The following is a 15,637-nucleotide window of genomic DNA, read 5'->3' as shown; positions in this document are numbered from 1 at the left end:
GAATGAAGCAGTCCTGAACAATTATATTCTCCATATTGCAGCTGCTTTCATGTGGACAAATTTCCTATAGTGTCTTACTAAAACACAAGAGTACCTAGTGGATCAAATTGAAATCATTGGAAGCTGTTTAAATTCTGTAATGTCACAGCTGAGGAAAAACTCCTTGATGGAGACACAAGCTAGGACTGTTTATCGATCTTCAGATTGTCAAGACTCTTCTGGAGAAGCACTAGCCCCATAAGTATATCCTAGCATGTATAAGCAGAAAGGAAAAAAGGAGTGACAAATTTAATTAGACAGGGAAGCTATAATGATCTAAGTAGCATCTGTTTTGGAAATATACTTACCATGTCCCTGTGGAAAGCACTCAGGACACCAGTAACATGTGGGCAGCCTGGTCCCAACAAGACTAGGCAAGCAGGCTTCAGGAGGGCTTTATTTCCTTACTATGCTAAAACCCCAAGATTTATCTGAGGCTTTCTCAACTTCCTGTCTCTGGATAATTTCTGAGTGACACAAGATCAAGGAAGGCAGAGTGTGGGGCACAGCCTAAGTGAGTAGGTAGATGAAACTAAAAGCTGCCAGAGGCATGATGACTAAGTATCAAATGTGTCATGTGTCAAAGTCTTTATAGTTAGTGTAGGATTTAGAGAAGGAGAGCCTCAACAGCTTGAACTAGAGTTATAATCCGATAATTTGACCATAAGGACTACAAAGATGGAAATAGGAGATTCGGTTGGGATACAATTGTTGTGAGCCCAAGTAGATCTGTGGTTTGCAGAGAGTGAGTTGGCAAATAACGCCTTTATACATCAAGAGTACATAGAATTTCCAAGGGGTGGAGCACCAGATTTTGAGCAACAAAGCTCAGGCCCTGAGTTCAAGCCCCAGTATTAGCACGCACACACACACACACACACACACACACACACACACACACACACACACACACACACACACAGAGCTTTGACATAATGAAGAAAATTCTCTTTATTTCGTGGGTAATTGAATCTGAGGGAGTTATGTGAAGTAACTTTTTTGAGACAATACAGCTAGTAAATAAGCAGCTAAAACTTAAATTTAGTCTTTGCACTTTTCCTTATGCTCTTTCTCTCCCTCCATGTTGTTTCACTGACCTGAGATGTCCTTTTTGACTGGACTTTCTGAGCAGTACATCATTCCTATTACATCTCTACACTTGGCTATGACTAATCTGATACTTTAAACTCACATTCAACCCTCTAGGGAGCTGCAAAAAGAAGACTTTTAATAACACATCACTCTATCCCTTTTCCCCTGCCACAGAAGCAAAAATTATCTCTAGTTCCTTGTCATCTTTACACATCTAAATAAATAAGAGGAGTGCCAATTGATGTCATTAACGTAACTCCAAGATTATGTATATATTTTCTATTTTGGAAACTAATAAAATATTGAGGGCAGACAATAATCATGAGACACCAATTTGTTAATGTGAGGAAGAAAGATTATAAACAGAAGTTAGGAACATGGAGGTTGAGGCTACTAATATTTTTAGCCAGGTAGGTACCCACCAAGAGTTGTATTATCCAGATCTGTTTTTCCAGGTTTGCATGTATTGTATTACCATTTATAAGTCAGAATTCAAGCCTTTCTGAGATCAAGAGAGATAACAGCCAGGTATCAGTGGCCACTTATAAAACTAGCTCTTCAGGAGGCTGAAATCTGAGGTTTGTAGTTTGAATCCAACCCGGGCAAGAATGTTCATGAGACTCTTATCTCCCATTATCCACTAAAAAGCCAAAATTAGAGTCATGGCTCAAGTGGCAGCATGCTCATCTTGAGCAAAAAAGCTAAGGTAAGGGGGCTGGGAATATGGCTTAGTGGTAGAGTGCTTGCCTAGCATTCATGAAGCCTTGGGTTTGATTCCTTAGTACCACTTAAACAGAAAAAAAACAAAACAAAACAGAAATGGCACTGTGATTCAAGTGGTAGAGTGCTAGCCTTGAGCAAAAACAAGAAGCTCAGGCACAGTGCCTAGGCCCTAAGTTCAAACCCCAGGACTGGCAAAAAAATAAAAGCTAGGGTAAAGGATATCACCCAAGCACTGAGTTTAAGCCACAGTAACATTACACAAAAAATTAAACCTATCCATTTTCTCAGCTTTCCCTCCTTTTATACCAAACTAGTTTCACATTTTGAACATTTATCACATAAGAGTACTTCTGAGACTTTGGAAGTCAGTGCATGCAAGTCACTCGATCCTATGAGCTTGATGCTAGAGGTAGCCAAGGGATCTGAGCTTGATGTCAGAGATATCAAAGGATCACTCATCTTAGTTTATTTATATGCACAAATATTACATTAGGAAAAAGAACAATGAAATGATTTGTTTGTAAAGAAATCCAACACTTAGGTTTCTCAGTATGGAGCTTTGAGATCAATAGAGCTATATTGAGAATCTTTTACAAACAGCCTTCTTCAATGCAGTATCTTGCAGAGTTAGGATTAGGAATGTCAATGGCCAAAGGTAGACCCTTCATAGGTATCCCAAAACTAAGAAGAAGACATCATTCTTAGATCATTCCGTACAATGGGAATTTGGTAGGGCATGGTTTGGGAGGATTTTTTGTGACAATACTTAAGTTTGAATTTAGGGCTTGATATTTTCTAGTCAGGCACCCTATAACTTGAACCACACATATGCCAGCCCTTTGTGTTTAGTTATTTTTTCAGGCAGAGCCTTGCATTTTTCCCTGGGGCCAGCTTCATATTGTGATTTTCATGCTTATACTCCCCATAGCTGGGATGATAGCCTCAGGATACCATTGCCTAGCTTATTTGTAGAGATGAGGGTATTTCTAACTTTTTGCCTGGGCTGGCCTCAGACTGTGATTCTCCTGATCTCTGTCTGCTTGAGTAGCTGGGACTACAAATATGAGCTACCAGGTCTAGTCATAGAAATGGTTTCATCATTCTGTATTATGTTAATAGAATATAACAAGTGTTTCTACTGGGTTGACTGAAAGCCTAAGATACAAGCAAAGTAGGAGGAGTTGACCAGAAGGACCCTGGCTACTAATAGAGGACATCTGTCAGAACAGGTCTCACAGGGGCATTCCTTAGCCATATCACATATCCCAGCAGTAGAGGATAAAGAATAGGGACTAAAAAGGTCATCTGGAAAAGATTTATCATATCTTGATGTTCTGTAGACCCATATACTACTGCCTCCATCCCTCTGCTTACCTTTGTTACTTAGGAAAACATAACATTCAAAAAGATGCAATGAGCATTCATGTATTTACTATCCAATTTAAGAACTAATGCATTACAAATGAAGTCTATTTTCCTTCACTCTCATTTTTCCCTTCTTTTTCTTCCCTGCCTTCTGATTTTCTTACCTCTTCCATATTTCCTGCTATGTACTCTCTTGAATTTGCTATATATCAGTGTCATGTATTTATCATTTTGAACTTGTTATACATGTGTCTAAACAGTATATAGTATTGTAGTATTGTTTTGTATGTTTTTAAAAGGAACCAATACAAAGGAGATAAACTATACAGGAAAAAAACCATCTGAATGGTGAACATGAGATTTGAGATGGAGGGTACCTTGGAGTTACAGTATTACTTTTACATTGGATGGAGACTTTACCAGTATTAATTACATCATTAAAGGTATAAATAAGGAATCAAAATAATAAAAGCACTGTGTACGGACTCACAGTGAGTTTTTCATCAACTAGAATTAGGATTAACCCAATTCTGGGTACATAAGCAAAACAGCAATAACAAGTAAGCAGCATACTGTTTGCATATACCTAAAATTTTGCTTTTCATATAAAAAGATTTTGGAAATCAGTCTATGTTAATATATGAACCTTTCTTATTCACTTTTTTATTATGCCAGTGCTGGGACTTGATCTCAGGGCCTAAGTACTATCCCTTAGCATTTTTTGCTGAAGGCTGGCACTTTACCACTTGAGCCACACCTCCACTTCTAGCTTTTTGTCAGTTAATTGGAAGTAAGAGTCCTACAGACTTTTCTGCATAGCCTGGTTTGAACTGTGATCTTCATATCTTAGCCTCCTGAGAAGTTAGGATTACAAGCATGAGCCACCAGTGCTCAGCTCTTAATTTACTTTTGTCCTGCTTTTTACTGCCAGACTGTCTTTTCTAAAGTCCCAAGTGTTAACTTATTAGACCCAGGTAATCCACCCAGCAGTGTGCTGCTACTCAGCCAGTCTTACCACTCAGCCCTGAAATCTTCTGATTTCTTGGTCTTACTGACCTGGTAGAATATCTCAGCAAGTTGCAGAAAGCCAATGAGCTCATTTTATGCTCCTGATTTGGCAAAAAACACCCATGCTATTTATTAGTCCTTTTGCAGTGTACTACTTCCTGAATCCTATCAGCAGTCTTGCAAATACACTGAAGGTTTAATGCTGAAATCTGAGACAGTCTTAGATGTGAGATATCTCTAGGTCATCTATCTAACCAATTTCTCAATGTCAGACTGCTAATCTAATCTGCCAAATTTTAGGCTATGGCAGTTGCCATTTGTATTCCAAAATAATAACACCTGTCCCGATACCCACTCTGCTTGTAACTCTAGTAAAAAACCTTCTCTTCCTTCACACCAAGGACTTAATCCGAAGAGACATCCTATACTACAAAGGCCGCATTGACATGGATAAATATGAGGTGGTTGACATTGAAGATGGCAGAGATGATGACTTTAACGTCAGCATGAAGAATGCTTTCAAGCTTCACAACAAGGAAACAGATGAGGTACATCTGTTCTTTGCCAAGAAGCTGGAAGAGAAAATACGTTGGCTCAGGGCTTTCAGAGAAGAGAGGAAAATGGTACAGGAAGATGAAAAAATTGGTAAGTGACCTGAGAGGGTAAAGATAATTATGAAAAGGACAATGTATTGTAATTGTCATATTCCTAGATTCAGAAAGAAGATTTCTTTTGCAAATTGACGTAAGCCAATATGGTGGTTTCTTACTATTAGGTGTTTCTTTTGTGTGTATTTTTTTTTAATAGGAGAGGTGTGAATTATAGATTGGACTCCTCTAAAATCTCATTACCAAATAAGAATGTAGCAAAGAAAACCATCTTCAGACTTAATTTTCCAGTGTATATATTTATTAGCAAACAAACATGTAAACAAGCATAACTTCTAAAATCTCCATGAAGTCTCAGCTCTTTCTTTAGATACATGACAATACCCTCTGTGAAATGGTTGATCAGAACAAATTTAGTAGAATTATGCTAACAAAATTCAGATAACTTGGGCTGGGTGGCTCAGTGGTAGAGTGCTTGCCTTGCATGCATAAGGCCCTGGGTTCGATTCCCCAGCACCACATATGCAAAAAGAAAAAAGCCGGAAGTGGCGCTGTGGCTCAAGTGGTAGAGTGCTAGCCTTGAGCTGAAGAGCTGAGGGACAGTGCCCAGGCCCAGAGTTCAGGCCCCACGACCGGACCCAAAAAAAAAAAAAAAATTCAGATAACTTTCCTCTTTGTGAGTTCTAAAGAAGTTCTCTATTACTGAGCTATGTTCCCTAGCCCTCAGCTAACTTTCTTTTATGTCACCATTGTTTTATTACATAATATATATATGTGTGTGTGTGTATATAACATATGCATATATATATATATATATATATATATATATATATATATATATATATAGTAGTTACTGAGACTTGAACCTTGTGCTCTGGCTTAGCATTTTTGCTCAAGGATGATTCTCTACCACTTGAATCACACCTCCACTTTTGGTTTTTTGGTGGTTAATTGGAGATAAGAGCCTCAAGGACTTTATTGCCTGAGCTGGCTTTGAAACATGATCCTCAGATCTCAACCTCCTGCATAGCTAGGATTAAAAGTGTGATACACCAGCACTTGGCTCTCAGCTAACCTTCTAGTCAGAGTCTGACAACACAGACTTGAAGAGGACTAAGGTAAAGGACCTGTTTTCAATCACAAGCTTCAAGCATCCTTCTAAAGGGGATAGATCATAGAACTCACCAGAATCTTACACTAAGTTATTTTGAGGGACAAAGTGTATGTAGAAATATTTCTAGCTGATATACATTTTGAATAACTGTTTTTGCTGGTCCTGGAGCTTTAACTCTGGGCCTGGGTGCTGACCCTGAACTCCTTTTGCTCAAGGATAGCACTCTACCACTTGAGCCACAGTGCCACTTCCAGCTTTTTCTGTGACTAATTGGAGATAAGAGTCTTACAGACTTTCCTTCCCAGGCTGGCTTCAAACCATGATTCTCAGATCTCAGCCTCCTCATGTGTGAGCCACCGGCGCCTAGATTCTTGAATAACATTTTGCCAAAAGATATGACTGATGTATGTTAGACTAATAAAGTCTTCTCCATGAAGATGGCTGAAATGTTGATAAGTTTTAGCCTCTAGCACAAAGGCTTAGAGAGTTTTTAATTTGTTAACAAATCACTCCGCAGGATGTATTTCAGATATTAAATAAATGCCCCTAGATGATAAATTAAAATGATTTTTCACATCTATATCATGTTCCATATGGATCTATTTTAAAGTAAATTATGCAAAATGCAACAGTCTAAAACCATGACCATTTGTATGATTTAGATTCACAATAAAACATCCATTATGGTTTGAAACAGATTGTTCCCCTTTTGCTTAGAGACACAGCTAAGAAAAATGTTTTTCATGCTTCTTTTTAAATTATTTTATTGTCTTTAAGTAATTGTACAAATAAGTTTAAATCCAACATGTCAGTTTGTGAGTACAGTGCATCTTAATCAATGTCACCCTTTCATTACTCTCTGATCTCTCCCAACCCTACCCATACCTTCATTTACCTAGTTTCATTTTCATATATATACATTGAATATTATGACTGCATTTGCCCACCCTTCCTCTCCCCATCTGTTTGCCTCTTTCCCCTCACCCTCACCTTTCCCACCAATACAAATTATGGTATTTAGATGCCATTTAGATATAGCTTTTAACTTATAAGTTCTGTCTGGAATCTTGTTCCTGGTGTTGTTTCTGTCATAAAAATATCAAGCAGTTACCTTTTATGATTCCCTAAGAAGATACAGTTTCTATTTTTCCCCCATTCCTTATGGGATGAATTGTACCTTAAAATGCTGGTATGGTCAATTTCATAGCAACTGCCTCTAGGAAAATGGACCCTCCCTTTGTATCATGTTGCAAACAGATTCTTTTATCCTTCCATGTTGGAAATTAACATGTCCAGGAGGCAAATATGGATGACCAGAAAGACCAATAAATCCAGTCTCCTCAGATCTTGGATAGATTACACATTGAAGTCACTTTTAGACTTTCATTAGAGTCAAATTGCTTTTAGTATATGAACATTGAGACATATTGTGGAATGATAGATGTCGCTACATTATTCTTCCAGTGGGAACTATCAGTAGGGTCTCTTTAGACTGTTAGAGCTAGTAAAGGAATGGTCTTACTGTACACAATCTAAATCAATTAGAAGATCTTCCCTATTCCCTCTGCCTCCAGCACCATGTCTCCCCTAAAATTCCCTAATAACCTGTGACTTAAAAAATCCAACTCTAACAGAAAAACTTCCATAAATTATTTTCTGATAAGTTTGTCTTTTTTTTTCAAGGAGTTTTTTTTTCTAGTATGATTAAAACAGTAAATAATCTTTACTGTAAGAAATCTGTAAATCATTTTAACTGTAGTAAAAAGTTTTAAAAAATCACATATTAACATACAAGACCTTTGTAAATATTTTAATATATCCTTATCATCTTGTTCTGTTGTTTATATGAAAAAATTAGTTGTTTAGTACCTGCCTAGTAAATGTGATACCCAGTAAAAAGAAGCCTATAAATAAATGCAAAAGAAAAATCAATTATCAGGGAAGTACAAATCAAAATCACCAAAAGCTATTCCTTCACTCCAATTTGAATAACTTATCAAAAAGAAAACTGATGAATGATCAAAAATAGAAAGAGAACTCTTACATACTGCCATTATATAAAGCAATATGAAGGCTTCCTCAAAAACTAAAAATAGAACTGCCTTATGATCCAGCATTCACCCTACTGAGTGGATTTATATCCAGAGAAAATGTAAGTCATTATCTGAGTTTTTAATAAATCTCCTTAGTGCATTTCCTAGAAAGGAATTACTGGACCAAAGACATTTCTGTGTTTCAAAACTTTGATGAAATTTTACTGTTGCTGCTCCAGAAAAGTTATAATGATTTATACATTCAAGAAAGATATGTTTCTCATAAGAAATTCTTGTTGTTGTTTTTTTTAGGCTTTGAGATATCTGAAAACCAGAAGAGGCAGGCTGCCATGACTGTGAGAAAAGTCCCCAAACAAAAAGGTATTCTTTCCTTCACCCCTACTTACTCTGTGTATGAGGAACCCCTTTCCATACTGAGATGTACTTGGAGTGCTAGGGTGGTTTCCAAATCCTCAGGTGTTGCTGAAAATAGATTTCAAATGGTCCTAAAGGCTTGACATTCAGGAGAAAATGATATAGTAATATCCAAAGATCAGTCATTACCTACATGTTTTGTTCTCCTTTGCTTTACTTCAACATGAAAGTTTGCTCCACTTGGTGTTGGTAGCTCACGCCTGTAATTCTAGCTCCTCAAAAGGCTGAGATCTGAGAACTGCAATTTAAAGCCAGCCTGGGCAGGAAGATTCATGGTACTCATCTCCAAATAACCAGGAAAGAGCCAGAAGTGGAGCTGTGGCTCAAGTGGTAGAGTGCTTGTCTTGAGCTAAAGAGCTCAGGGACAGCACCCAGGCCCAGAATTCAAGCCCCTGACCAACCAAAAAAAAAAAAAAAAGTTAAGGGACAGTGCCCAGGCTCTAATTTCAAGCCCCAGAACTGGGACAAAAAAATGATAAAGTTTTAAAAAACATATTGGCAATTATGTGTAGGATTTACTTAATAAGTATAAATATATGTGTTCTGCTTTCTTGCATTGGCCTGGGGCCAAGTCAGAAATTCCCAATCAGAATGGAGATCCTCAAACTGAACCAAGATAGAAGATTCACATAGTCTCTGTCTTCCTCTATACCACAAACTGGAGTACTTAAAAAAGAGAATATATAGAGAATCAATTTAAATGTGAAATAAAGCTTTTTCATGGACCAGAACAAAAATAAAATATTCAGCTGAGCACAAAGAAGGTGATCCCTTTTGTTTATTAGAATATCTATTCAATATGAACATCTTTATATAAGGTCATCTTTATGGTAACCCTGAAAAGATGGACATGGCTACCCTTATTTCCAGATAGAGAAACTGAGGGTTTTCTGAGTGAAATGATTCAAAATTGAATCAGCTTGACTCTGAGTTCCCTGCCTTCTGCCTTCCATATCAAGTTTCTGTTGAGGTCTCTGGGAAAGAAACGCTCACTTTACTGATTCACCAATTACTGACAGCTGTTTCTATTACTGACAACTATCGTCACTGTCCCCAGGGGTTGGGAATCTTAATGAGAACTCACTTTCCCTGTACCCTTCCTTCTGCTTTCTCAGTAGGCTCTCTGGTTCTGAATGAGTCACCATACAAAATGATCAGATTCAAGTTGCCTGAAATTCTAATAGCCACATAAAGTAACCCTTAATTATTTCCAATGAATCTCACTTTGATTGAAGAGAGTGAGTGCCTGTGAATAGCCAATTCCTAATTAAACGACATACCTAGCTGGACACTTCTGATTAGACCTGCCTTTCTTTCAATTACTTCATGCTCTTTAAAAGTCCTCATCAGATCATGCATCATCATGAAAATGTGATTCCCCTTAGGAAGGGAATTAAAGCCACTAACCATCATCTTTTTGGAGGTTAAAATGTAAGAGATAGCTCTAGAGGCAATAATCTAGAGTTAATGTTGTAAGTATATGTGTAAGGGAACACCCCTTTAAGATAGACATGTGAGCAATAAAGCTACAGCCAGACAGGTGTTGGTAGCACATGCCTGTAATCCTAGCTACTCAAGAGACTGAGATCTAAGGATCACGGTTCAAAGCCAGCCTGGTAAGGAAAGTCCATGGGACTCTCCCTCTCCCTCTCTCTCTCTCTCTCTCTCTCTCTCTCTCTCTCTCTCTCTCTCTCTCTCTCTCTCTCTCTCTCTCTCTCTCTCTCTCTCTCTCTCTCTCTCTCTCTCTCTCTCTCTCTCTCTCTCTCTCTCTCTCTCTCTCTGTCTCCCTCACGTGCACAGAGAGAGAGAGAGAGCCCCAGCCACCTATAGTCTTCAGATAGCAAATCAGATAATATGCTAGCAGCCTCCCTTTACCCTCTGAAGGATGCCATCTCCTGACCTTCTCTCACTCGGATTTTCTCTACTGTCTCTATCCTACTGGCTTCCATGGTAACATGATAATCTTTTAGTCCTGCCAGTTTCCCTCTAACAATATGGGAATGGTTGGTCTTTTCAGTGAGAACACTCCAAACAAAGGAATAACAACAAAGCTACCAACCAGGAGGTAGTCCTACTAACTCATACCAAGCCTTCCTTCCTTGCCAGGCTCCCCTTCCAGACCTTCTTTTGTTTCCCAGTATCTAAACTTGGTTCCCTGAACAGCTTTCTTATTTTAAAAGCACTCTTTAAACCCTCTAATTTTAAGCTTCCCTGAGTTCCTATTAATTTCCTCTCATCTTTCTTTTTCTGGTCTTCAAGATTCCCTGGTCTAAGGTTGTGATGGGTTATATGTTGTCAAAACACAACATGCTTTCACATGTGAAAATAATTGCCAACTTTGTAACTGAATGGTTACAAAATATACATGGGAAGAACATGGAATATTTCTCTCTGATACCCATGAGAAATAGCTTCTTTAACTCTCCTTAAAAATGATAGAGCAATGTGGAAGTTGTCATTTCAAACAGCCTTCTAATAAAGGATTTTCAAAGGTGTTGACAAAAAAAAATGATAGAGCACACTGGGGCTGGGATGGTGGCTCAGTGGTAGAGCGCTTGCCTTGCATGCCTGAGGCCCTGGGTTAGATTCCTCAGCACCACATAAGCAAAAAGAAAAAAGCCGGAAATGGTGCTGTGGCTCAAGTGGTAGAGCGCTAGCCTTGAGCGGAAGAGCTGAGGGACAGTGCCCAGACCCAGAGTTCAGGCCCCATGACCGGACCCAAAAAAAAAAAAAAGATAGAGCACAGATGTCATTAAATGGGTAATTATTCTAATGTCCCCTTCTAAGAACATCTGTAACACAATGGAATATTATCAAACATTTCTCTCAGGGAGCATAAGACTGGCTAGAAGAATAGCAGAGAAGAACTAAGCTAAGAAAGGCCTTTTTCACTACACTATTGCCTTTCTCACAGCTTTGGTTTTAAGAACATATATATATAAATCTTGGAGTTCAGTGGTAATTCCCATTCAATTCAATTGAGTTTATCAACATTGAATTCACCATAGCTTTGAGCACAGCCTCATCTCCAGGAGCTTTAGGGCCAGCCAAAAATCAAATTAATACCCTAGAATAACTAAAACAATTTAGAGAAAGGAGAATAAAGTGGGAGTAATCAATTTACCCAATTTCAACATTCATTAATATAGCAATAACCAGAGCAGTGTAATTTTGGCACAGGGATAGACATATCAGTGGAAGAGAACAAAGGAATAAGCCTACACAGATATGTATAACTGATTTTTGTCAAAAGCACAAAATTAATTCAGTGGAGAAAGGGGAGGCCTTTCAATAAATGATGCTGAAACAATTGGGCTTCTACAGGCAAAGAAAACCTCACTTATATTCGCAGCATGTCCAAAATTAAATAAGACTTGTCATTGAGTTAGATGTAAAGCTACAGGACTCATAGAAGAGAATAGACAAAAACCCTTTAGGATCTAGGGCTAGTTAAGCAAAGGACATCTAAAACGTTTGAACCACAAAATGAAGAAAATTTTAAAGTGGAACTCCCTCCTTAGTATCTCCATATTGTCTCCTGATGTCTAGTGTCTTCCTATTTCTGATATTTACCATCTTTCAAAACTAGCTCTTAAGCCAATCACCAGTGGCTCATGCCTATAATCCTAGCTACTTAGGAGACTGACATCTGAGGACTGAGGTTCAAAGCCAGCCCAGACAAGAAAGTCTGTGGGACTTTTATCCCCAATTAACCATCAAAAAGTCAGAAATCAAGGTGTTGCTCAAGTGGTAGCACTCTATTCTTGAGTGAAAAAGCTAAGGGATAGTACTCAGGCCCTGAGTTCAAGCTCTAGTACTTGCACACACAAAAAAGAAATACTTTGTTCCTTATGCTGTATTCCTTTGATTTTATGTCTACTCTAGGTGTCAACTCTGCCCGCTCAGTTCCTCCTTCCTACCCACCACCACAGGACCCATTGAACCAAGGCCAGTACCTGGTCCCAGATGGCATCGCTCAGTCGCAAGTCTTTGAGTTCAACGAACCTAAACGAAGCCAGTCACCATTTTGGCAAAACTTCAGCAGGTTAACCCCCTTCAAAAAATAATAACTACAGGGAGGCAGATAATTTTAAAATAAAGTAAATAAAATTATATTTATAGATGGACCTTTTTTCGGAGAAGCACTGTTGAAAATTTATATATTATATATGTGTGTGTGTATATATGACTATATATATACGCACACACACATAGACCCTTGAGTATACACTTGTGTGTGTGTGTGTGCGCGTGTGTGGGCATGAATGCTCACACACACATACACACACATGGACACACATACAGGCTCACACACACGCACATATGCACACACACACATGCATACATACACAGAGAAGGACCAAAAACGTTTTCTGTTGTTTTTGGGAAGTGAAACCTGTAGTTGGTAGGAAGAGGTACCAATAACTTCCAAGTATGTGATCTCTTCTTAAATGATTTCAGTTAATTCCCTGATTCCCTCCCCCTTTCTTTCAGAAATTGACATTTCTATTTGTTCCTTTCCTTGTTAAGATAATCTCTTTGCTCCTCTGTGAGTGATTCATTGACTTGTCATTATTATCATAGATGTATTTATATTGTTTTTTTCATTCCTGATGATACTGATGATGATAATTTCTTTTTAATTTAATTTGATGTGGTGGGTTTGGGATTTCCTTCCTCCCTCTTTCACTTTTCATGAAGAAGAGGAGGGCCCCCCATCTCCTCTTCCTCATCCAACCATCTGCGAATGTTCCTGTAGCTCTGCAGTGGTCCCAAACAGCCTTTTCCCAACATCCTCTGTCCACAGTTGTGCCAGTCTGGACATGCTCTGTTGTGCCCTGTAACATAACTGCTTGGTATTTTTACTGCTTTCACTGTGTTTTAGATGTAATGGAAAGGTATAAAACCAAACAGAAGACAGGGAGTGTCATTGTACGTGATGCTACAGAAGACTTCTGTTCAGGGACTAGTCTTCTTTTGGCCTATTTCTTCTGACACTGGTGATTCTCATGTTGCAGTACCGCTGAGTCATTGCAGTTTTGCATCTTGGGGGCTAGTTGGATCCAGTTATTCTCTTTTTCAGGCTCCCTCTTGTTATGACTCTCCTTTTAGGCTTATCTCTTCCCTAGCCCAAAAGATGATTTTAACTGGAAACAACGTGATTTGAAACTCTGCCTCCTGGAGGAGGGATTTAGCTCCACTCCACTCCCTCCCAATATCAAGTAGGTATAAATTGGGGCTCTCTACAGCAGTTATTTCAGTGTTCTGGTCATCCCTGTTCTCATTTGCAGATTTTTAAGGCAGCATTGATAGGAGTCTGTGGTGGGTTTTAAGACACAACCTACCTGACCAAGATCATCAGCTGCCTTCAAATTATTAACCTGGACACATTCCAAGGCTGATAGTAACATCTTACCGGAGAAATAAACAGGGACTGGCATGCAAAGAGACAGTCTTGATCCAAGATAATGTTCCTGCAGTTTCTACCACCCCAATTTTGTGAGGCTTCCCCTATTGTTAGCAGGTTGCATGGACAATCTTCCCTGGTTCCTTCTATCCTCTTTCCTTTGTCTTCCTTTTCTGAACTGCCCCTGTGGCCCTGAGGATTGTGGGTGTTGGCACATTTATGATAGTTTTGGCACTCAAAGGCCTTGTTCCTAACATCCTTCTCAGTGTCTGACATTGGAGGCAAAATGAGGGTCCCAGGGCCAGTTTTTCCTCTGGGCAAAGTGTCTGAGGCAGAAATGCTATCAGATCATTTTTAGCAGGTTTTCCACTTGGCTAGAACTAACTTTTCCCACAAAGAAGCAAGATCCCTATGGGTACAGGAGTACCTTTTCCTCCTCCCAACATCATGGCCCTCTGCATAGGCAGACCATGAACTGCAATGATAAGATAGAATGGAGAGGGGGGGCCCTGATAGGGAAAGCCACTGTAGCTAGGAATCTAGAGATTCTGTCAGTCTGTCCTGGACCTCATGGGAGAAGACTTTTTCAGCTTACCAAGCAGCAGCTGTGGCTGCATAGGGGCTTAGGTACTGCTTTATGCCTCTTGGCAGAGACTGGGAAAGCTTTCCCCTGTGGGAATTGAATTCAAAGCTATTAAAGCTTCCATTCTACTATTGCCAAGTCAGATTTGTACAGTTATTAAGGCAAAGCTGAGCCTGAGCTGAGCAGAGGACCAGAGCTCGGGACTGGCTACCACTGCTCAGCACAAGACATGTCTTACTTATGTCTTTGTGGCAAGGAACTTGCTGCCCAGCATCCAGGCTAAAGTACCCTCCTTGGGAAACAATATTTCTGTTGCTATGCAGGCTTCCCTTTAGTGTACCTCTTCCTACTTCCCTCTCCTCCTCATTGGGCTTGGCTTATCCTTGACTTGCTTCTCCAAGGATTGTGGGCATACCAAGAGAGGTTGCTTTAACAAGTCACTGGACCTTTAGCATCTCTTGGCCAGGCCCTCTCATCCCATTCCCCTCTCTGGGGCCTGTATTCAGAGCTCCAGGATCAGGGATATCACCTCTCATCTCCCACCCTTCTCCACCCACTGGCCTTAACAGATGCCAGTAATTTGTGAAAACACCAGAAATTAACTTTAAATTAATTGGAATGTCCCCTCTACCTATGGCTCAAAGCAAACCAGAGGCTATTAGCCCAAATGGGAGCCCAATAATTACCTGGGCTCAATATCTAAACCTATTGTGTCCCCACAGCAATGCTACCCCCAAGAACTCTATAATTCTCCTCGGTTTCTGCATGGCCCTGAGCTCCCCTTTCCTCAACTCGATGAGGCCTGGATTTGCTCTTCAAAAGGCTTTGCTAGTTTGTTCTATGAGTCTTGCTGTGGGGAAGTCCTAATGCAGAAATAAAATTCTTTTCTCTTCTCTCATCCTCTCTATCTGTGTGTATTTTTAATGGATCGCTTAAGGACAGCAACAAGAGCGTTCTAACAATTCTAGTATGAAGCCAAATAGTGATATTTTAGTGCTTTGGGGGTGGGGTGGGCTGGGGTGGATAGATGGGCAACAGTGATTTTGATTACCCCTTGCTGCTCTGCATTTGCCAGTTTATTCTTTTGTTTCTACTATCTGACTGTTTGACCCTGTCAAACAAGTGTCAAAGTTGTGTGTTTAAAAATGTTTAACAACAAAAAAAGATGTTGTAATGACACAAAGCCTTATGAAAATATTTATGGAGTTCAATAAAAGAAGTAAAAAGACA

General features: G+C 39.3%; 1 protein-coding gene across 8 annotated transcripts in view; it reads left to right on the top strand.

Annotated features, from left to right (window-relative positions):
• The window catches only part of Arhgef9 (Cdc42 guanine nucleotide exchange factor 9), a 230,862-nt gene extending 215,225 nt beyond the window's left edge, over window positions 1–15,637 (top strand). For all 8 annotated transcript variants that reach the window (XM_070040197.1, XM_070040198.1, XM_070040199.1 and 5 more), the window contains 3 exons: window positions 4,629–4,872; window positions 8,295–8,363; window positions 12,303–15,637. In XM_070040197.1, the coding sequence (XP_069896298.1) occupies window positions 4,629–4,872; window positions 8,295–8,363; window positions 12,303–12,484 (495 nt within the window). In that variant the 3' untranslated portion in view covers window positions 12,485–15,637. The remainder of the gene's footprint in view (window positions 1–4,628; window positions 4,873–8,294; window positions 8,364–12,302) is intronic.

Source organism: Dipodomys merriami, unplaced genomic scaffold (genome assembly GCF_024711535.1).
Source record: "Dipodomys merriami isolate MVZ:Mamm:240054 unplaced genomic scaffold, mDipMer1.0.p SCAF_3, whole genome shotgun sequence".
NCBI lineage: Eukaryota > Metazoa > Chordata > Mammalia > Rodentia > Heteromyidae > Dipodomys > Dipodomys merriami.
This window is presented reverse-complemented; position numbering and strand designations above follow the sequence as displayed.